This window comes from Eleginops maclovinus, chromosome 3 (genome assembly GCF_036324505.1).
Source record: "Eleginops maclovinus isolate JMC-PN-2008 ecotype Puerto Natales chromosome 3, JC_Emac_rtc_rv5, whole genome shotgun sequence".
Taxonomy (NCBI): domain Eukaryota; kingdom Metazoa; phylum Chordata; class Actinopteri; order Perciformes; family Eleginopidae; genus Eleginops; species Eleginops maclovinus.
In genome coordinates this window covers 782,501-807,500 of record NC_086351.1, presented here as the reverse complement: position 1 = coordinate 807,500, position 25,000 = coordinate 782,501, and the positions used below count along the sequence as shown (strand labels likewise).

Below are 25,000 nucleotides of genomic sequence, written 5' to 3'. Positions count from 1 at the left end.
AACATTAGCCTCCTTTAGCTTAGCGGTGGAGACGTGAAGTCATGTGACGTGCTGTAGTTCCTTTATAGCCCAACATTAGCCTCCTTTAGCTTAGCGGTGGAGACGTGAAGTCATGTGACCGTGCTGTAGTTCCTTTATAGCCCAACATTAGCCTCCTTTAGCTTAGCGGTGGAGACGTGAAGTCATGTGACGTGCTGTAGTTCTTTGATCCTAACGTTAGCTTTTTACGTCAGAAATCATGAAGTGGTGTTAATATGTGGAGATTTTCCTGCTGGACATGGAAGAACCCTAGGTCGTATTTAGAAATTATATTTCACTTGAACAAGATTGCCCTCTCAAATAGGTTGAAAATGAAACAGAGTTTAGCTTCCTTTCTTCTTCCAGCATGTGTTTACTTCTGTGTGAAATTATAAATCTGCCTCAATTATATACTGCATCCATTTCATCATAAAATGGTTGCAGGAATAAGGAGCGCTCCCTTTGGTCACGAGTCTTAACGAGTGTAATAAAGAACGACTGTATGTAAATTAAACCGCCTTTAAATCATTTTGTTGCCTGAAGAATTAAAAAGATGCACAAACTTTTATAAAGAAGCACTTTCCCCTCTACTGTAACGTCCTCACAGTGAGTGAAAATCCCGTTAAAGCTACTAATTGGCTTCACACACTGAATATATTTCCATACAGGCGTGATATTAAGAAACATTTTTAATGTAAATTATTGGATTATTCGTCGGTACACATGTAGTCACACTGCGCCAAAGGGAACTCAGAGGCTCCTAATATGAAAGCATTGGAAATTAGCTCTCAAAATATCTCTCCTCTTCTCTTCTGAAATAATATGAAAAATAAAAAACCCACAGCCACCGGCACCCGGCCGCCCCCTCGCTGCCTCTCCGGAGACTTTCCCATTATTCCTGAATCTGGGAGCTCTCTGCGCCCCGGGGAGCGATTAACAGCGCAGCTTCACGCCGTTTATCTGCGTTTTTCTCTGCTTCTCCCACTTGACGCTAATTGAAATTCAACAAGTCAAATTTTATTTATAAATCGCTGCTTTGAACAAAACAGGTTTGTCACAGAGGGCCTGGCGGAGTGACTAAATGAAAGATACAGCGACAGATAAGAGCAGAAAGAAACAGCTTTCAGGGAAATATCTCCGGAAGAAGAAGGAGGACTGCTGGTGGGGGTACCTTTACTCACGGCTGTGTCTTTAAGTCCGTTCATTCAATGCTTTATACTTTGTTTATTGAACCAATATTGAACGTTTTACTCCACGGGGGCGGGATCTGTGGGAGAGAAAATCCCTCTGGAGGGAACATATTGACATCCAAAACCCGGCGACCGAATGACATCAGGTTCAGGTTCTTTCTTTGTACCCGTAGGTGGATTTAGTTTGCAGATAAAAAGACAAGGGATCCATCCTGACACTCTAAAAACAAACACAGACACATCTGTAATAAAAGGACGAATAAAAGAACACCCTGCTCCGTCAAATCTCAAAACAAAACAAACATGGGCATTCAGAATTCATGAATAAACAAATAAAGGGTCTCCAGGTTTGGCCGTGGCTCACCAGTCAGCCTGCTGGTACTGTATGATCTGACTGAGAGAGTTTCTGCTCCTTAAACACAGGGATTTGAGCCTCTGCAGACCATTTACACCTATAGAACTACAGGACAGGGAGAAGCTGAATCTCCTTTAAAACAGATCACTCACCGTCCAGGAGGAGGAACTGAGTTTGTCCGGGTGCCCCGTCTCGGTGTCGTGCTGACAGCTGGTACACCACGGAGCCGGGGGGGGCGTCGGGGCCCACGGACCCCAGGTAAGGCGAGGGGAACATGGCCCACTGCAGTGCCGCCTGACTGGGCATGCTCAGAGTCAGCCTGCACAGGTACCACTCATCCCCTGGAGAGAGCAGAGGGGGAGGAAGGTCATTACTTTAGTGTTAATATGCAGATCAGACATCCTGTAACCGTCCCACAGCGAGGACATCAGCAAAGGGAGCGTGCGGATAAAAGGCACAATAAGTAAGAACAACATCTTGGCACAGTGGTTTCTGCTTTGAGCTTCAGTGGGTTGTACTTGCAGCAAAGGGTTTGGAATAGTTTGTAATTCATTGATTAATCAGGTTGTGAACACTTTATTAATCAGCTTTTATAAGACAAGAGATAAACAGAGCCACTGTGACCGGCTGCTGGCCAAATAGTGAGCCCACATTTATCTGTACTGCTAAGCCTTATGTTGGCTACTTAACTTAAGAGATGCCAAGAAACATCAAGATGGATGGGGGGAATCAACTCAGTGAACAACAGATACCAAGGATGCTGGCTGATGAAGAAGTGGAGGAAGCTAGGTTCAAGCGCACCTGTCGGCCTCCGTACACCTGCAGTTAGTCAAACAAAACAAAGCGTCTCAAAGCTCTGTGAGCCACGGTGCCTTAACAACGGCAAAGAGTGGAGTTTGGCCGCTGCACGAGCAGAGTACGACATGGCGCTGTGCTAAGTTTAGTGCAGGAACTGAAACACAGCAGAGGAGTGTGTTTGTGCTCTCGGAGGAAACGCTGCATCTCTTTTCCTCTGGTTCTCACACACACCTCCCACAACCAAAAGCATTTCTCCAAATGACCGAAAACGATTTAGTCAGAACACGGAAGCATCCAGAAACCTTCAGCCCTGCATGAAGGTGTGTTGTAATGTATTTATGTCCAGTCTGCTTCATCACATCTGTAAATAAAGGGTTGTTTTGTGTATTTTAGTTGCTGCCTGCTCAGCTTTGTAGTACCGCTGCTTGTTAGCGAGGCTATCTCCTCTTGTTCACACTGAGTCATGAAAAGGGGACGAGGTGACATTTCTGTAGAACATCCGTCGTGTTTTCATCCTCTTTCATCTGAAGACGAGACGAGCAGAGGAAGGCTCCTCCAAAATAAGACAACAAAACTAACAGAAGATCACTTGTTAGCATCCACACAGCAGGAACTCCCATTCTCTCAGTCACACACACACACACACACACACACACACACACACACACACACACACACACACACACACACACACACACACACACACACACACACACACACACACACACAGTCCTCTTTCTTTACGTCTCTCTTCGTGTCGTGTTTTCTGAGGAGGGATTTGTTCGGTTTGAAGGTGTTTCGACGCTCGCTGTTGTTTTGCCTCCTTGTTTCACGGCAGCGAGAGACAACATCCCGAACAGGAGAGAAAACTTCACTTCAGAGACACATGAGAGGAGGAAGAGGAGGTGGAGGAGGAGGAGGAGGAGGAGGAGGAGGAGGAGGAGGAGGAGGAGGAGGAGGTGAAATCACGACAGCGTCTACATCTCTTTTTTCTATCGTCTCTGAAGGTCTGTCAACAAACTGAGAGCAGGAGAGGGAAGGAGAGGAGATGAAGAGGAGGGGAAATATACCCATTTTCCACCGAACGAAAACTGGTTCTCATTTGGAACCAACAACCTGCTGAGCTGGAACCAGTAACAAACGTCAGAGGGTTACGTCGCAGCTATCAATGCCAGTTCAGCACACTGCTTCAGTTTTGTGTTGTTGTTGTTGTTGTTGTTGTTGTTGTTGTTGTTGTTGTTGTTGTTGTTGTTGTCGTTGTTGAGGACTGTAGAAGCTGCAGGATGCTAACTTGGATATGTTGGGCAATTTACACAATTATCATACGTTGCGTAAATTAGCATTAATGCAGACAATAGTTAGAAAATGTATTTAGACAACGTTGGAGTGGTTTTGGGGGTTAATGAGGATGCTGAGTCCATTTCTGACATTTTCAGGATCATAAATGGCAGTTTTAACCAGAATGTGGTAATATTTGTAGTCCCTGTGGATTGATTTTGGTCAATTTTGAGGATTTAGGGGACTGTGGATCATCTGGATTGGACAGATTGCTTATTTATTGGTAAATGAATTGTCCCCAGTAGAGGTAATAATGTTCCTCTTGAGCTCTCTGTATCAAATGGTCGGAACACGACTCATGGTAGTCAAAAGTGGATCCTCAATAACCCCCAAAACCACTCCTAAACTGTCCGATAAGTAAAGTCACTGTTATCAAGTCAACTTATGCTAATTGTGCTAATTGCCCAACATATGCAGGTTAGTATCCTGCAGTTCCTATGAGCTGGAGACCCCTACTAAACATTTCTATCGTAACACTTCCTCAACTTGTCCGGGTTCACAGCAGGACTCTCTGATCTGTAAATAGACTTCAATATGAGGACTGGAGGAGAAGAAGGGATGGAGGAGGAGGAGGATGACATTTTAAAAATGGAGAAAGAGAGTAAGGAGGTGCAGGAAAGAAACAAAGAGATCGGCCTTTAAAAAGTTAAGAGGAGGAGGAGAGGTGATGAAGGAGAAGAGGAGTTTCCGGCTCACTGCACCTCCTCTCTCTGTCTTCTTCTTCTGCGTCGCTGCTCTTCACTCAGCTCATCAAGTCCAGAATAATCTCATCTATTCCTGTCTGTTGTTTTACATATGCTGCGCTGTGGGCCGTGTGTGGAAGTGAAATGAAATCTGTCCCATTACCGTGATAAACATCAACACGTCGGAGAGCAGCGCCGCAGGTCAGCGCATGTGTGTCAGCCGGGGCGAACAAACTATAACCAAAATGTGTGCCTCCATCCCCCATCTTCCATCCTGCAGGCTGAGGAAAGGTCACTGACAGCAGCACACTGACATTTAATTAATGCTGAGTTAAGATACAGTATGTAAGTGGAGCTGCCTCTGGTTAGTGGAGGCTGTGAGCAGAGTTATGATGCTGTTCTACAGCAGAGACACAAAGGAGTTCGGGGCTTCAAGCACTTCCTGTTCCCTCGTCTGGAGGCCATGTTTGTTTGGCCTGAAAAAAATATAAATTCTGAAGAGATTTTGACGCTTTGTTCTACGACATGAAATACGTCAGTAGATACCCCACTGGTGGATTTAGAAACAGAGGTTGCTAACAAGAGACTAAATGAGACGACTAAACGCCATCAATCCCAACATTAGCCTCCTTTAGCTTAGCGGTGGAGACGTGAAGTCATGTGACCGTGCTGTAGTTCCTTTATAGCCCAACATTAGCCTCCTTTAGCTTAGCGGTGGAGACGTGAAGTCATGTGACCGTGCTGTAGTTCCTTTATAGCCCAACATTAGCCTCCTTTAGCTTAGCGGTGGAGACGTGAAGTCATGTGACCGTGCTGTAGTTCCTTTATAGTCCAACATTAGCCACCTTTAGCTTAGCGGTGGAGACGTGAAGTCATGTGACCGTGCTGTAGTTCCTTTATAGCCAACATTAGCCTCCTTTAGCTTAGCGGTGGTGACGTGAAGTCATGTGACCGTGCTGTAGTTCCTTTATAGCCCAACATTAGCCGCCTTTAGCTTAGCGGTGGTGACGTGAAGTCATGTGACCGTGCTGTAGTTCCTTTGTAGCCCAACATTAGCCTCCTTTAGCTTGGCGGTGGTGACGTGAAGTCATATGATCGGGCTTTTTCGGACGTTTGTTTTGAACAACAACTTTTTCCCCAGCTTTCACTCGTATCCTTCCATTCGGCCTCCTCCGCTGCCTGACTGCTGAGCCTCTCCCTGATCCGGGCCAGAACTCACTGAACATATGCATGCATGCATACAAAACTGCAGACTCTGGGCTGCAGCCGGCCTGGAGCGAGGAAGAGGAGTGGAAGATGACGGCAGGGCTGAATGCTGAGCAGACTTTTCCACACAAGGATGGACGTGTTTGTCCTCTCAGGCGGGAAATATTTGTTCTGGCTTCTTTCACATCTCAACCTGACGTCCAATGAGTGTGAAATCATGTTAGTGGTAACTTTCTGTCTATTATTTCTGTCAGTTTCTGGCGTTATGTATATTTTATATGCTGAGGTGATTCTGACACAAATTTGAAGTTCCTCGTTAAGAACGCATGAAGAAACTCCTGAATATGAACTCCTTTTGATTCTGCTCAGCTTCCCATCAATGTGTTATTGCTTCCTTACGCTTTTACCCACAATGCTGTGTGTTTGGGGGTCATTTTTACTGTCCTCAGTTGATGGGATTTCCCTCCCAATGAACTGCACCCCAGGTTTGACATTAGCTCTCTCAGAAGCTCTCCTCATCCTCATGTGGAACAACATCGCCCTCAGGCTGGACAGGTTGAACAATATTTTCATAAACTTATACAAGGACACGTGTCGATGAAGTCAAGGAAAGGAAAGCAATACAGGGGCGTTGAAACTTCTCGTGGCCAGACTGTATGAATCCTGACCTTGGGTAAGTAGCGTGAGAACTGGCTGTTCTCTTCCTATGGTACCACCAGGGGGCAGCAAAGACACCCTCACACACGATAAAGTGTACTCTGACCCGGCAATGAAAGGTGCAATTTCAACTTTTTCCAACAACCGGAAGGAGCTACACTTTCTCATTTAAAATATGGTGAATTGTGTCCATTACATATTGATTTGGGTTATGTGAATGGATTCCATTTTTTTATAAAAATGCATGAATGCAAAAATCTGTCTTCTTAGGGACACCTTAAGCTTGATTAGTTTTTTAGTTAAAGCCAGCTGTTGGGGCTGTTGGACGCTGGATCATTTCACTCTTGTTCGGATTGCAATCAAAGGCATCACACCTGGAGACTGGCGGAAGGTTTGGAGTTTGGACTGCAAAGCTTGTCTCAATTCTACAACAGAACATGCTTCGGGGAGGAAGAGTAAATGGGTTGATTTGGCAAATAAATGTCTGCTTCGCTGTCACACCTCGGATGATTCCCAGAACTTTTCAATGGGAAGCGAAAAGCCATAATCCCAAAGGCGCTGGGAAAACTGGGCATCAATCATCACTCAGGTGTAAAGACTTTTAGATATTCCAAGACAACATATATTTGTGTCTGCAGGGATCCCGGGTTGATTCAGCTCTGTCTGTCATCTCTGTTTCTTTAACTCCCCTCCCCCAATCCTCCCACTGTGTCTCTCTCATACAGCCTGGTCCCCGCTGAACTGCTGTCACGCTGCTGTTTGTTGCTTTTTCTGCAACTTTGATGTTCGTCACGATCACTTCCTCCAGTTGTGCGTTAACAGAAAGGAGCGAGGAAACTGTCATTTCAACTGTGGGTAATATTCAATACTTGAATTTGCATCCAGGAATATAAATAGCCGTTTTCTACATTTAACCCACATCAGACTGTTTTACACACATATTACACATTAATACAGCCCTAACACCACTATTACCTATGTTACACTGTTATTACACCTATATTACACTGTGTTATTACACCTATATTACGCTGTGTTATTACACTATATTACACTGTTATTACACCTATATTACGCTGTGTTATAACACCTATATTACACTGTGTTATTACACCTATATTACGCTGTGTTATAACACCTATATTACACTGTTATAACACCTGTATTACACCTGTATTACACTGTGTTATAACACATATATTACACTGTTATAACACCTATATTACACCTGTATTACACTGTGTTATAACACCTATATTACACTGTGTTATAACACCTATATTACACTGTGTTATTACACATATATTACACTGTTATAACACCTATATTACACCTGTATTACACTGTGTTATAACACCTATATTACACTGTTATAACACCTATATTACACTGTGTTATAACACCTATATTACACTGTGTTATAACACCTATATTACACTGTTATAACACCTATATTACACTGTGTTATAACACCTATATTACACTGTTATAACACCTGTATTACACTGTGTTATAACACCTATATTACACTGTTATAACACCTATATTACACTGTGTTATAACACCTGTATTACACTGTTATAACACCTATATTACACTGTGTTATAACACCTATATTACACTGTGTTATAACACATATATTACACTGTTATTACACTGTGTTATAACACCTATATTACACTGTTATAACACCTATATTACACTGTTATAACACCTGTATTACACTGTGTTATAACACCTATATTACACTGTTATAACACCTGTATTACACCTATATTACACTGTGTTATAACACCTGTATTACACTGTGTTATAACACCTGTATTACACTGTGTTATAACACCTGTATTACACTGTTATAACACCTGTATTACACTGTGTTATAACACCTGTATTACACTGTTATAACACCTATATTACACTGTGTTATAACACCTGTATTACACTGTTATTATTAAATTGTGCAATACTTGGTACACTGTGAACCATGTGCACTACAACTCGGTATTTAGTATTTCAGTATCTCTGAAACTGCTGCTGCTCATGTGCCTTTTTATGCTGCTGTTGCCGAGTGCCGAACTGATTTGGTTTTCTACGTATTTCTTTATTTTCATGTTCCTTTATTTTACTTAGCACAGATACTTTGTTAGTTTAGTGTCTAATTTTATCTTTTGGCTGTTTATATTTTAATTTGTATACATATGGAGCATTGACGAGCGTCGGCACGGCTCTCTGTTTATCTGCTGAATCTGTTTGGCTGCAGCGATGGCCTAATTTCCCGGCGCAGATCAATAAGGTTTCATAAAGCTCTCCACAGTCTGTTGTGCCAAACACAGAGCGCCGCGTCGTCCCCGTCGAACAGGAAGTGGTGGGGATGACACGTCATTTATAAAAGAGGATAAATAGTCCCAGTGAAGTGCAGCTAAGTCCATCTTAAGCCGCCACTTACTCATTTGAATCTCAATACAGAGCGTGTCACAGCTTGTTATGCAAAACCAGGATAAAAAGAGAAAGGGAATTGTGCTTTGTTTACTCCAAACTCCATTCGGCTGCCTTTTAATTTAAATTCATTTATCTGTTCGAGGAGGGGATTTGTTTGTCTGACACACAGCGTATCGGGATCAGAGCGGGAGGCGACAGAATCGAGAGGACGGAGACACAATGAGAGAGCTATTTTCTATCTCTTTCCTCTGAGTCTCACACTTGAATGGCGGCTGATGTATTCAGCGTGAAGCGGAGCAGCGCTGCTTCAGAAATAGAAGAACCGCCGCCGCTGCCTGCAAGAGCTTCAATTAGGGGAGGCATGTCAGATGTGCGGGGTGGGGGGGGGATTAAATTAAACTGTGGTCGCGCCCACAGGTTGTCACACAGCCGATGATGAAAGGTGATTAAAGTGGTGTTTATTTATAAAGTGCTTCAAACACATCGGTTTGTCTCAACCTGCAAGTTAAAAACAGGCGATGAAAAACGGGAGGAAAAGTGTCAGAAAAAAGCAACCCTGAGATAACCTCACACACCTTTTCCTTTTGTTTGTGGGGTTTCAGGAGGAGGAAAACCAAGGGGTTGGTTTAAAAAAGGAGGAGGGCATCTCCTGTCCTTATAGCTGGAAGAGAAATGTTCTTTACAGATGAAAACCTGGCAACGTCCTCTACCAAATCTCCAGTTTACAAGAGGGCCCTTTGACCGAGTGTCCCGCTGATAGAAGAACACGTGATCCCTGTTAACCCTGAAGTGGTGTGTGTGTGTGTGTGTGTGTGTGTGTGTGTGTGTGTGTGTGTGTGTGTGTGTGTGTGTGTGTGCATCAGGAGAGTTCAGACACACACACAGCTGTGTTTCCACCACAGTAAGATCTTCGGGATTCTTGTTACCTGAACTCTACAGAAGACAGACACACAAACACACACACACACACACACACACACACACACACACACACACACACACACACACACACACACACACACACACACACACACACACACACACACACACAATCAAAACAGTTCTGTGTCAAACCTTTATATATACAGTCGGTCGGTGTGTGTGTGTGTGTGTGTGTGTGTGTGTGTGTGTGTGTGTGTGTGCGGAACGCATCTCCGTGCTGACTTGCAGGTGTTCCCATGAGACCTGTTGCCGAAGCGACATGTAATAATTCTCTGTGACATATGAAAGCACTCTGGTTTGTGTGTGTGAATGTGTGTGTGTGTGTGTGTGTGTGTGTGTGTGTGTGTGTGTGTGTGTGTGTGTGTGTGTGTGTCAGATGTAAAGTGTCTGAGTGTGTGTGTGAATGTGTGTGTCCGATGTAAAGTGTCTGAGTGTGTGTGTGTGTGTGTGTGTGTGTGTGTGTGTGTGTCAGATGTAAAGTGTCTGAGTGTGTGTGTGAATGTGTGTGTCCGATGTAAAGTGTCTGAGTGTGTGTTAACTGTATTAACTTTATCAAGGTTAATAACTCTTAATATATGTGGTGTATTAGGCACCTAAGGGATATTACGGTACACTTCCCTGGATCTCTTCTGGATCCGTGTGGCCCACAGAGCATGCACACCTGCGCTTCACCTAAACCCCGCCTCCCGGTTTGCTTCAACGACCGGTGTGTAAGAATAGCACACGCTCATGCTATGGTCACAGTGGGGTTCCTACGGTCTGGGTTCTGATTCTGCGGTGGAGTCGAGGTGAAAGTTAAAAAAAAATCGTCGGACAAACGCTCCTCTGTTTTATGGACCCGGCTCTCCATCTGGTCCCTGGGAGCCAGCGGACATAGGCGTCCTGCTGCATCCTAATTAACCACCTTATAGACTGGCCTACTTTACCTCCACACACACACACACACACACACACACACACACACACACACACACACACACACACACACACACACACACACACACACACACACACACACACACACACACACACACACACACAGCCAAAGTCCTGCAGGCACACAGTTAATTAAGCCCCATTTTTCAGTGCTGATGAGGAGAGGGATGAAAGAGCGAGACGAGTTTAAAGCCAAGATAACAAGGCAGATAATGATGGGAATAATCAATGCATAAATCAATGCATATATCTGCACACACACACACACACACACACACACACACACACACACGGTGGTTGAAAAAGTCCTCAGATATTTGACTAAGTACAGTATGAGAAATAAATAGTGTTTTACAATAACTGCATTATAGAGTGAAAAACCAACCCTATTTTTCTGACAGCCCCCCCCGAAAACACAGGCCCATTGCTCTGAAAGTAAACACTGGCTCCTCACAGCATTACACAGAATATTTTCCAGGACTTTGTGCGGAGTTGCAGATGCTGCAATGGCTGTCTTTTACTTTGACATCATAAGTGATAAAACCCAGTCTTTGTCTAAAGTCATCTGGCTGACATTTAGAGTGTGGATGTTATGTAATTTGTCAACTCCCTGCAGTTCTTCTTATTGTTGTTCTTCAGCTTTGGACTTCTAGAGTATTATTTATCGTGACTTTAGAGAAGGAGAGCGCAGGAAAAAAGACAAAATATATCAACCAGGACAGAAGCTCAGAGGAAGCAATTTTCTGACATTTATTACTGCAGAATGAAAAACAACTCTGTGTGTGTGTGTGTGTGTGTGTGTGTGTGTGTGTGTGTGTGTGTGTGTGTGTGTGTGTGTGTGTGTGTGTGTGTGTGTGTGTGTGTGTGTGTGTGTGTGTGTCTTCCTGACCACTAATGTCCTCTATCAGTCCTGGTGGAGACGTGGACGATGGACCCTCAGAAGTGTGTGGGAGCGAACAGCAACATGAAAACTCAATTAGGGTTTGATGGTGTGGTCGGAGAGAAGAAGGTGGAGGAAGGAGACATGGAACAGTAAAGAAGCAAAAGTCATCTTTATCCAGAGGTGAGGAGACAAACTGAACACAAGCTGAAGAGATTGTTATTCTATTATAAAATACGTAAATACCTCACTGGTGAGTTTAAAAATGCGGGTTGCTAACCAGAGTCTAAATGAGACGACTAAACGTCATCACGCCCAACATTAGCCTCCTTTAGCTTAGCGGTGGTGACCGTGAAGTCATGTGACTGTGCTGTAGTTCCTTTATAGCCCAACATTAGCCTCCTTTAGCTTAGCGGTGGAGACTGAAGTCATGTGACCGTGCTGTAGTTCCTCTATAGCCCAACATTAGCCTCCTTTAGCTTAGCGGTGGTGACAGGAAGTCATGTGACCGTGCTGTAGTTCCTTTATAGCCCAACATTAGCCTCCTTTAGCTTAGCGGTGGTGACAGGAAGTCATGTGACCGTGCTGTAGTTCCTTTATAGCCCAACATTAGCCTCCTTTAGCTTAGCGGTGGAGACATGAAGTCATGTGACCGTGCTGTAGTTCCTTTATAGCCCAACATTAGCCTCCTTTAGCTTAGCGGTGGTGACAGGAAGTCATGTGACCGTGCTGTAGTTCCTTTATAACCCAACATTAGCCTCCTTTAGCTTAGCGGTGGAGACGTGAAGTCATGTGACCGTGCTGTAGTTCCTTTATAGCCCAACATTAGCCTCCTTTAGCTTAGCGGTGGTGACTTGAAGTCATGTGACCGTGCTGTAGTTCCTTTATAGCCCAACGTTAGTTGCAAACTCGGACAGTAAAAGATGAACGACTTAAGCTAAACTTAAAAGATTGGGCCCAAAAAAACTACTTGATAATTAATAACATAAAAATGAATAAAATGACTTTACAAAAAAATGTCCTTTTTTTATATAATATTTACCAACAATGCACTGTATAGTCTGCACATGTTATAACAATGTGTTGTTTTAAATATAATAAGTAAATTAAAATGAAATGCAACTGTATGAATGTACAAATAATGTTAAGTGTGAAATCTTGTTCTTAGTTTGTGTGTTGAGTGTGAAAGTGTGAGAATGCATCAGAACTGAAGCCTCGCTGCTGCAGAGACACAAACTGGAGATCAGAAAAACGACTTTAAAGCGGCATAAATTAAATATGGCCGCTGTGTCCACAGAGCTGATGACATCGTTTCACCAGCCGTCGCGGTTCGGGCTGAAACTAAGCACTGCTTCGCTCCGTTTGGCAGCAAGGATCCCCATTTCCCACGGAGGGGAATACAGAAGCCCTGAGGAGGCCCCCGGCGCTACGTTCAGGAGCCTCATGGGGCCCCCTCAGTTCAATATATCCTGACAGATTCACAGGCCGGATGATTATTGACACGGCTGCAGGGGATCAATGACACTGGAGGGAAGAGAGGAGGGCGAGGGGGAAGACGGGGAAGTATATTCAGGGGAAAAGAAGTATAAAAAGACAAGGAAAATATGGACCAGCGACTAAACAAATCAATAAATGTCTGGCAGAAAAGACTGTCGAATGAATTCTCTCTACCTGATGTCCCTTTGGACGGGCCTGACGGAGGAAGGCATCATGGGAAGTGGGTCAACCGGACAGGTCGAACAGGATTCAATGATAGCTAGATTTAATCCGCCTGGAGGAGCAGACGGGTGGCGCTCGGCAGTACGGACTCAAAAAATAACAAGGAGAGTTTCAGCAATCACAGGAAAGTATTTGATGTGTGTGTGTGTGTGTGTGTGTGTGTGTGTGTGTGTGTGTGTGTGTGTGTGTGTGTGTGTGTGTGTGAGAGAGACGGTCAGATTGGTTCTGCAAGAGTTACACCAGCAGATGAAAAAAGACGACATGAAAGGAAGGGTGAAAGAGGATGAAGAGAAGGAGAAACGGGACGGGAAAATGGAGCCTTTCATCGTGCAAATGTGTTAAAATCACCAAGAGAGAAAAGGAGAGAGGAAGCAGGGAAGGAAACAAAGACAAAGAATGGGAAAAGGATGATGAATAATGATAATATAATACAGAGCCTGAGGTGATTTAAAGGAGCCATTGTTTTACAGCTTAAAGAGCCATGGAGCCTAGAGTTGGTTTTACTTCTACCCTCAGCCTGTTGAGTCACTTAAAACTTCACCTCCTTTAGCTTAGCGGTGGTGAGGTGAAGTCATGTGACCGTGCTGTAGTTCCTCTATAGCCCAACATTAGCCTCCTTTAGCTTAGCGGTGGAGACGTGAAGTCATGTGACCGTGCTGTAGTTCCTTTATAGCCCAACATTAGCCTCCTTTAGCTTAGCGGTGGTGACGTGAAGTCATGTGACCGTGCTGTAGTTCCTTTATAGCCCAACATTAGCCTCCTTTAGCTTAGCGGTGAAGACGTGAAGTCATGTGACCGTGCTGTAGTTCCTTTATAGCCCAACATTAGCCGCCTTTAGCTTAGCGGTGGTGAAGTCATGTGACCGTGCTGTAGTTCCTCTATAGCCCAACATTAGCCTCCTTTAGCTTAGCGGTGGAGACGTGAAGTCATGTGACCGTGCTGTAGTTCCTTTATAGCCCAACATTAGCCGCCTTTAGCTTAGCGGTGGTGACGTTTAAACCTTTCTTTAATTAAAGTAAATTAAAATACGGGACCAACCCTAGAGCTAAACATTTCTAGATATTACATTCGTAGGGTATGGGTATTGGTAGGGTCTTAGGTGGAATCTCCAGTACATAATGCCAATGTTTTTGTGTGTTAATGCTCCGTTGAGGTCTCGGGAGGATTGGTTGGCTTTGGAAATTATTTTAAGAGGGTCAGGTGGTGCTAAAATGCTGCTGGAATAAAATGTGTAAAGCATCTATAGGTTTGGATTTGGTTGTTGGGGTTTGCTGAGAGTTTTCCAGAGGCGAGGATACGTGTTTTTCGAGGCAGTGGTCGGATTTCCAGGACAGATTTACGTTCTTGGGATGTCTTTAGAGGTTCTTTTGAGCTGATGCTGACCCGGTCTCAGGGATGGTTGGAACTGAGGTCTTGGGGGAGATTTAGAAAGGCTTGAGTGCGGTGGTAGTGAGGATGTTCTCAGAGACCTTCACTGAGTCTCCGGTCGATTTGTTTGAGGCGTCTCGAGATGTTCGCTGTGTGTGTGGAAGCGTCTCTTGTCTGAAGACAGTGAATCCCGTATGATGTGAGAAACAGCGGCTGTCGTCTGAATTATGAATATCTGAGGACTTTTGTCTGCCTTTAAAAATAAAGCGGTGAAAGTTTAATGCGGCGCCTCGTTCATTATTGATGGAGGAACTCCAACACTGACGACTGTGGGAGTCTTACGTGTGTGTGTGTGTGTGTGTGTGTGTGTGTGTGTGTGTGTGTGTGTGTGTTTGTCTGCTTTCAAAGCTTGAGGGCACATCCAGTGGTGGACTGTAACTAAGTACACTCAAGTACTGAACACATTAGAGGTACTTGTACTCGAGTATTTGCCTTCTGTGCCACTTTATACTTCTACTGCTCAAGGGGAATACTGTACTTAACCAAACTACAGCAGACAGGACTAATTACTTCACAAAGTAAGATTGTATGTACATTAAAGTATCTTAAATTACACCTCAATACCTAAAACAATTAGTGGGTTGACAGTGATTTAATTGGCAGCATCTCTTTTGTCATTTTTGGTGTAAAAACAGTTCATAGTTTTTCTACATTTTGAAGATTTTCCTCTTATTTATCAACATTTATGTTCTGTTCTGTTCTGTTTTAAAAAGCTTCTCAGTGATTGACATCTCTCTGTGTCACTGCAGGGACTTGTCGGAGATCAGCTGTGGAGCCACCGGCCGAACATCTGCGTAACAGTGTGTGTGTTCAGTGTGATTTTATATGGTGTGTGTGCTCGGCTCTCTCTGTGACAAACTGTGTGTGTGTGTGTGTGTGTGTGTGTGTGTGTGTGTGTGTGTGTGTGTGTGTGTGTGTGTGTGTGTTTGAGCTTTCGACTGATGATGGGATTTCCTCTGTGACTCCAACCCATGCTTCTGTTATCGCTCGCCATCATTTGGAGTGAGAATAATCAACAAAGGCAGAAAGCTGCACTGGGCCCACTATAATGAGTGTGTATGTGTGTGTGTGTGTGTGTGTGTGTGTGTGTGTGTGTGTGTGTGTGTGTGTGTGTGTGGGTGTGTGTGTGTGGGTGTGTGAGTGTGTGTGTGTGTGTGCGTGCACTGGTCAGACGTTCGTGCGGTGTGTATTTCCCTTTTGAAATCTCTCGTGTGTGACCGCAGCAGAATCTTTAAATACTTGTATTCATTGCAAAAGGTTTTCCCTTCTCTAACCCGAACCCAAAGCACTGAGCTCCAAAAACGAGCCCTTTAAATGTTATTGTTGCAGAAGCTGTAACTCCACCCCGACCGCTGTTTACTTCTATTAATCGTTAAAGAAACAAAATAAAAACGTCAGAAAAAGTCGGAAAATATGGAGGTATCGGCTTGATCTCCGTGTCAAACTTATAATCCACGCGTGATAATATATGTAAACACACACACACACACACACACACACACACACACACACACACACACACACACACACACACACACACACACACACACACACACACACACACACACACACACACACACACACACACACACACACACACACACACACACACACACACACACACACACACACACACACACACACACAGAGTCCCCTGCAGATTCGTGACTCGCTCCCGATGATCAAAGGCTCAGATTTGCTCCATTGTGTGGGATAAACACTCGGCTTTTCAGACACCCAAGAACACACTCAACCAACCGACAACACACACACACACACACACACACACACACACACACTTGCCAAATTTGGTCCATTCTTCCAAAGCCGCCTCACTTTGGTCTTTTCTAACGGAGGAGTGCAGCTGAAATCAGCGCGACCAAAGCTATTTGTCCCGGTGTGGCCCGCTGCTCCCCTGCAGCCTGGGATCACGATAAACCCATTGGAGCTGACTGCTAGCAGAACGGCAGCGCCGCCCCGAGCTGAAGAGTGTCGCAATCTGAGGAAATATCTGAGGTTCAAACACGCTGCAGAGGAAACCAGGACATCTTTACCTCTCCTCTCTCAGAGTGTGTGTGATCAGACCTTCGTCAAACATCACACACACACTGAGGCTGCACACACACACTCTGAGGCTGCACACACACGCACTCTGAGGCTGCACACACACACACTCTGAGGCACATGCTTCTTGTCTCCTTGTCACCTCGTATGCTTCTTGTCTCCTTGTCACCTCACATGCTTCTTGTCTCCTTGTCACCTCACATGCTTCCTGTCTCCTTGTCACCTCACATGCTTCCTGTCTCCTTGTCTCCTTAAAGATCTCCTTCTATTTGTGTCTCCTTCTGACCTCCCCCTCCTCTTATCTCAAAACCTGTACACAGTTTCTTTAAAACCTCTTTCCCTCCTTCCTTTTATTCTGTCTTTCCTTCCTTGCTTCCTTCTACCTTTCATTCTTCCACTCATCAGAGAGAAGATAAATATAAGGTTCTTTTTTCAGACGGTAGTGTGTTCAAAAAACTAACGCAGTGAAAATGTGGAGATATGAAGTGAGATTTTGAATGCTGGATGTGTGGAGCCTTCCTGCATACTGTACGTCCCTATGTGCATGATGTGAGCGCAACAGTACACACACACACAAACACACACACACACACACACACACACACACACGTCTCTTTGATGTGAGTCCGGAGAGAGATCCAGTGAGACGTAATGAGAGCACTGTGTGTCATGTGGAAAAACTAACATCTCCAACTTTGGTCATTTTCAAGGTTTTCACTTCAGCTCAACATCGAGACGGATCAGTGTTTGCTGAGGGAAGGAAGGAAGGAAGGAAGGAAGGAAGGAAGGAAGGAAGGAAGGAAGGAAGGAAGGAAGGAAGGAAGGAAGGAAGGAAGGAAGGAAAGAAAGGAGGAAGGAAGGAAGAAGACGAGGTGACACGGAGACAATAAAAGGAGGAGGTGAAACACTGAACGTTATTAAACCTCCTCCGATCAGAGAGGAGCACCGCCAGGCACACCACACACAGGAAGAGGCTGCAGGCTGTGTGTGTGTGTGTGTGTGTGTGTGTGTGTGTGTGTGTGTGTGTGTGTGTGTGTGTGTGTGTGTGTGTGTGTGTGTGTGTGTGTGTGTGTGTGATGCAAGCCTGCCGGGCTCTGCTGTAATCGAGGCCGGATGGACATCGGGGCTAAAAGTTGCAGCAACCCTGCAGGGTGCACACACACACACACACACACACACACACACACACACACACACACACACACACACACACACACGATATTCACGATATTTCTCCTCAGTCTCATCTTCAATATTTCCCTCCTCTCTCCTGTTTCCTTTTCTTTCTCTCTTTTCCTCTCCTTTCTTTTGTCTCACGTCATCTACAATACTTCATCTTTTTACCATCCTCTCCTTTCATATCATCTCCTTTCCTTTCCTTTCTGTTCCTCTACTTTCTCCACCTCTCCTTTCCTTCATCTCGTTTCCTTGCCTTAACTTTGTACCACTTCCTCTCCTTTACTCCATTTCTTCTTAACTCCTTCTCCTTTCCTTCCCTCTTGTTTCCCTCCTCAAACTATCCCTTCCAAAGTGAGGGGGAGGGGCTGATGGGAAATGTAGTCTCAATCCCTCATTGGTCCTTTAGAAACCCTCTCCACCAATCTGTCTCTCTTCTTATCAAATGAGAAAAAATCCCAGCATCCTTTGTCTGTCATTAATCCATTCCCGTCTCCCCGTCTGCTAATTACACTGCTTTGATCTGTCCGTTACCCCCCTCGTTAACCCCCATCCCCCATGTTAATGAACAATTAGTCAGCAGCCGCTCAGGTGAGGATTGATCCATGACTACAAGGCTTTTAATGGATTTAATTATACTGCCAGTGTGTGTGTGTGTGTGTGTGTGTGTGTGTGTGTGTGTGTGTGTGTGTGTGTGTGTGTGTGGTGTGTGTGTGTGTGTGTGTGTGTGTGTGTGTGTGTGTGTGTGTGTGTGTGTGTGTGTGTGTGTGTGTGTGTGTGTGTGAGTCAGAACAAAGTGAAACATTAGCGTTGTCAGGGAAACGTAATTAAAATGGGAGCCATGGAGAGCTCAGGTATATCAGAGAGATGAACAGAAGCTAACATTTTTTTCATGTTGATTGCGAAACACTGAAATAAATGATAACAGGAAGTAGAGGGGGTTAAATTTACCCCTCAGTTTTGCAGGAAAGCTGCAGAGGACACTGATGAAGGATCGCTCATTTAGCGTCATGATAAAGCCAATTAAGTTTGGGATGACCAGACGTTTGATGCATTTCATCTTTTTATTAAACACTGGACTCTTTAAAGTAGAGACTCTACATACTGATATACACCTGAACATCAGCAGGAGAGGACTCTTTAAAGTAGAGACTCTACAGACTGATATACACCTGAACATCAGCAGGAGAGGACTCTTTAAAGTAGAGACTCTACATACTGATATACACCTGAACATCAGCAGGAGAGGACTCTTTAAAGTAGAGACTCTACATACTGATATACACCTGAACATCAGCAGGAGAGGACTCTTTAAAGTAGAGACTCTACATACTGATATACACCTGAACATCAGCAGGAGAGGACTCTTTAAAGTAGAGACTCTACATACTGATATACACCTGAACATCAGCAGGAGAGGACTCTTTAAGGTAGAGACACTTATACTGATATACACCTGAACATCAGCAGGAGAGGACTCTTTAAAGTAGAGACTCTACATACTGATATACACCTGAACATCAGCAGGAGAGGACTCTTTAAAGTAGAGACACTACATACTGATATACACCTGAACATCAGCAGGAGAGAACTCTTTAAAGTAGAGACTCTACATACTGATATACACCTAAACATCAGCAGGAGAGGACTCTTTAAAGTAGAGACTCTACATACTGATATACACCTGAACATCAGCAGGAGAGGACTCTTTAAAGTAGAGACACTACATACTGATATACACCTGAACATCAGCAGGAGAGGACTCTTTAAAGTAGAGACTCTACATACTGATATACACCTGAACATCAGCAGGAGAGGACTCTTTAAAGTAGAGACTCTACATACTGATATACACCTGAACATCAGCAGGAGAGGACTCTTTAAAGTAGAGACACTACATACTGATATACACCTGAACATCAGCAGGAGAGGACTCTTTAAAGTAGAGACACTACATACTGATATACACCTGAACATCAGCAGGAGAGGACTCTTTAAAGTAGAGACACTACATACTGATATACACCTGAACATCATCAGGAGAGGACTCTTTAAAGTAGAGACACTACATACTGATATACACCTGAACATCAGCAGGAGAGGACTCTTTAAAGTAGAGACTCTACATACTGATATACACCTGAACATCAGCAGGAGTTATCTTGTTATATGTTGTTGAATCCCAAAACTGTTTTAAATATGACTTTCTTTATTTTTGTTTCAGGGATTAAAATCTAAGTGTGCAGATTAGTTTCAGCTCATGAACAAACGGAGGTAACTTTAATTTAAACACAAATGATTTAGTGGATTATAATTGAAAAAGCGTATTCCTGTTTTTGTTGCAGCCTGGTAGAATTAACGTGTGAAGTGTTTTATAAATAAGCTTGTTTTTGGTATAAAAGCTTAAAGGACTACCTGAGATGACACCTTCTTCTACATCAACTTGAAACAACCTGATGGAAACACAAGTTTCACATTTCTCATAATTTGAGGTTTTTTTTAAACAAAATCTGCAGAAAGTCAGAGAGAGAAAAGCCCGCTGCTCTGACAGCTGTCAATCATCCACACGGAGCGCTGCTATAGGTCAGAGGGCAACTGAAGCTCCGCCCACCTATGTGTCAATCAACCAGAGCGGGGCAAAAGAACAACGGGGATAATATGCAGAGATCACAGAGGGCCAAGGTTCGATTCCCTCTCACCTAAATCTGACATAAAGTCACTCTGGGCTCAAACTCAAACACAGATCAACATTTCCTGAATAAAAAACACTTTGAGTGAGATTCTGCTTTTACATTCCAGGTCTTTATATTGACCTTCATTAAATATTTATTTTAGAATATTTAACATTTTTAAAACGGCCCAGCTGTTCGTTTCTAATATTCTGGACATGTTTGATTTGTGTAAATACTTTGGATTATTTGTTCTTATTCTTTTATGTAGATTTTTATTGATTTGTTTTTTAAATGTATTGAACTTTGTTCCATGTCATATACACTGTGTTCTTGTATGTGTGAACCTGGAATCAAGATAAAGCACATTTACTGATGTTCTCTCTTAAAGTTACATTAGGAGGACTTGAGACTCCACTAGGAGCGCTTCAGATTCATAGTATGCTTTTGCAGTCGGAATTGTGAGTGTGTAGGGTACGAACAAAGAGACATTGCATCATTACGCAACACAGCCTGCCGAGCAATTAGGCTGCTACGATGCTCTAAAGTGTGTGTGTGTGTGTGTGTGTGTGTGTGTGTGTGTCCATGTTAAAGAGCGTGAGAGAGACAATGAGGCGTGTTGAGGACATTGAGGCAGTGACAACCACTGTTTATATCCACACACACACACACACACACACACACACACACACACACACGTACGTTCCTTTAATATAATCCACAGCCTACACTTTGACAATAGTATCCTTGATTTCTCCTGGGAGGGAGGTCCTAAATCTATGAGGCAGAGGACCCAGTGAGGAGCCCTGTGGAGCCCCACGAGAGCAAACTCAGTCTGAATACGAGGATTCAGAGACCTGACTTCCCTCTGAAAACAGATGGAGGTGAGCAGAGTCTGGTTACCGGCTGCTGGTGTCAAAGCTGTTGATCAATCCGTTAGATAAACAGGATTATATGAACAAGATTATATCTGGTTCAACTGTTGTTAGAGCGGACAGCAGCTGTGAGTGAGCCTGGGATTAGTAATCAGAAAACAGTGCATAAATAATGAGACGTACAGCTGCGGGAAAAATGAAGAGACCATCCAATGTTTTCTTAAATCTTTAACTCTACATGTACGGCAGCCGGTCCAGTGTCTGTTGAATTCCAACACAGAACAAAATAGCCAGTAGTTTATAGAATACAATAAAATAAATCATTGAACTCAAAGACGTACCTATACAAAATAAAACAGGAGAAACTGAGAACGCTGAAGTGTAGCTCTGTGAATAAAATATATTGCGGTGTAAATGAACTGTACTTATAATTAGACTTAATGCAGTTTATGTTCAATGTGCAAATTGCCCAACACATGCATGTTAGCATCCGGCAGTTTCTATGTGCTGGGGACCCGTACTACACATTTCTATCATAAAACTTTGGGGTACCGAACATTTCCGGGTTCAAAGGCTCGCAACTATAGACTATAATGTGTGTGTGCAGTAAACACGAAGCCCTCCACCTCTCTGCAGAGTCAGATCTCCACCTCACTGCTGAAGGAGCCAATTAAACGCGACAACGAGGGCTAAAGAGCGCGACAAAGGGCCCATTCGGCGGACCTGACAGGCGCCTTCCTCTAAAGGCTTTTGTCTCAGGGAGGGCCGAGGTGTCGCTCTGTGTGTGTGTGTTCGGGTGTTTTCGGTTGTTGTGGGTCCTAGGAGGCGAGCGGCAGCCTTTGTGTTTGTCTGTGTGTTTGGAGGGTTTGATTGACAGCAATTATGGAGAGGGCACGAACCCGTGTGAGTGTGTGGGAAACAAATATAAAAATATATCAAATGCACAAACAAAATACACACACACAAACAAACATCCAGCAAGTGTGTGTGCAGGCTGACAGACGTTTATTAATCCTCGAGCGGAGTGTGTTGTTCTCTCATCGAGCCGTCTGTAATTAGAGAGCCTCATTTGCACATGAAATGATGCAGCGTCTCCTGATGAGGGAGAGACCTCTTTGTTTCACTCGAGTTCACATTTTGATCCGTTAAAAACTGAGAACAAGAGTAACTGTCAGTGCGGGGTGGGGGGGGGGGGTAACTGTGAGGTCCAAATTTATTCCACACTGTCTCAAAAGTTTGCAGGAACAGCGCCCGTTTCTAGAGATGTTTACTTTCAATCTGAAAGATCTCAAATCTAAATCAGACTGACCATTTCTGTCTTATCATACAGTGGTGCAGGAATGAGTCTCAAATCCTGACACAAAACAGCATTTCAGCACTTCCTGTTCCCTGGTCTGGAGGTCAATGGTTTTCTGAATGTGGTTTTAGTTTTTAGCCTGAAATAAAGTCTGTGGTTAATACGAGCTGAAGAGATTTCAATTCTCCGACATAAACACATCAGTAAATAACCAACTGGTGGATTCAAAACCGAGGTGGCTAACAAGAGTCTAAATGAGACGACTAAGCAACATCAAGCCCAACATTAGCCACCTTTAGCTTAGCGGTGGTGAGGTGAAGTCATGTGACCGTCAATGGGAATCCGATGGAGAAATCTCATCGAACCAGGGAGATGCTGCCTTCAGGGTAGGACTACAGAAATACGACATCTCTGCACCGCTCTGTAGTTTGGCCTGACTGTTGCTTGTTTATTGCAGTTGTATCTGTCCCCTTTCTCCCCTGTACTACCTGTTTATTGCTGTGAGGAAATGCATAAGGGTGAGAGTGTTAATATTTATAACAGCAAACCAAATAGAAGTGCATTGTTTCCTTTGTTTGTATCCTCGTTACTGCCTCATTAAACCAGCAGTATATCTGATCTTCTCCAACGTGATTCCATGGAGAACATCTCCAACAGTTTTTAAATATATTGAAATGTGGTTCCTTCTTTATTCTCTTAATGTTCTGTAAAGCACTTCTTATCGCCTTGCTGATTTAAAGTGATGTTTAAATGAACTCACCTCGTCGTGTACTTTCTACTCTGGTTTCAACAGTTGTGTTTTTGGAGGAAGGACGGGAATGTGGAGGACAGGGGGGAGGACGAAGGGAGGACAATAGAGTGGGAGCTTGTGGCTGTCTAATGAGCCGTGGAAATGTTATCAGTGACAGGACTAATTATTTGCTCCGCTTCGTTAGCACGCCGCTAATCCAGTTAGCATGGAGGAAGAGGAGGATGGAGGGATGTGGGGAGAAATGTAAAGATGGATGAGGGAGAATGAAACGGGTGGAGGATTGAATTAAGGAACGAAGAGAGCAGGAAAGCTCTAAGGATGGAGGAAGGACGGGGTTAAAGATAACACAATGGGACAGAGTGGTTGAAAAAGGCTGGAAAACTTGAAAGAAAGAGGAGATGGTGGGATGGAAGAAGGATACACTGATGAAGGGGGATGGAGGAAGGGATTGAGAGCGATGGAGAAATGGAAGAAAGGTAGATGGATGGAGGGAGATGACAGAAAGATGGAGGCATAAAGAGAGATGTCAAAATGGATCAAAAAAAGGAGTTGAAAAGATGGGGAAACGGAGGAATGGAAGGAGGGTTTGGAGGATAAACGGCGGAGGGAGATGGAGGAAAAATGGTGTGAAGGAGGGAAACTTGAAAGGGAGAGTGGATAGAGGAAGAAGAAGAGTCTGTGCTTCTTCCACCACTCGTTTGTTTTCCAATTAGTGAAGCAGGAAGTCGTTAGTGTAGCCACGGCGACGCTTCCTGTTCTCCTGATTAGCCCTGAGTTTCTTCTTCATGTTTTCTGTTAAAGCTGCGTCTCTCCCTCTGATCTTTGAGCTTCATGCAGACAAATTGGGTGTTAGAGTGTCACTGCACACACACACACACACACACACACACACACACACACACACACACACACACACACACACACACACACACACACACACACACACACACACACACACACACACACACACACTTTTTGAGGTCAGAGAGGGCATTTATTGTTTTATTTATGTTAGAGGGGCTCGAGATTCTCATTGCCATATCTACACTGAAGCTGTGCGTAGGACAATAAAGCCTTTGGATCTGGAAATGCACATCCACTCCCTCCGGCATTTGCATTTCTTTGCCGATACACACCATGTCACACGCTGCATGTTGCTGAAATGTAAATTTGCCGGGAGATGCACTCTCTGGTTTCGGGTCAAACTAACCTCGGGGTAGGAGAGCAAGAAAGGTCAAGGGGCGTTATCTTCTTGGAAGCAGGAACGATCTCTCATGGCCGAGTGTTAATTAGATTATGAGATATCTTGGGTAATAAAACAATTAAATGACATGTTTGCCCTCCGGGGGGCGCTAATGAAAGGTCATCTGACAGATAAAGAGGGGGCGGCACCTCTGGATGGTGTGGTTCGGATATTCCTGAAGCCGAAAAGACATTCCCATAAGAACCGAGCTGTAGGTCTGGAGGGATACACACGGTGTGGATTTGTTTGTCGACGAGTCCTCAAAAGTACACTCTCAAACGAGGGTTCATCCCCCCAGGAGCAGGAATACAGAACTCAATAAGTCTGGCTTTT

General features: G+C 44.1%; 1 protein-coding gene across 1 annotated transcript in view; it reads right to left on the bottom strand.

Annotated features, from left to right (window-relative positions):
• Positions 1-25,000, bottom strand: part of si:dkey-22o22.2 (neural-cadherin) — a 93,448-nt gene that overhangs the window by 53,685 nt on the left and 14,763 nt on the right. The window contains 1 exon segment of the mRNA XM_063879058.1: positions 1,716-1,904. Within this exon segment, the coding sequence (XP_063735128.1) occupies positions 1,716-1,904 (189 nt within the window).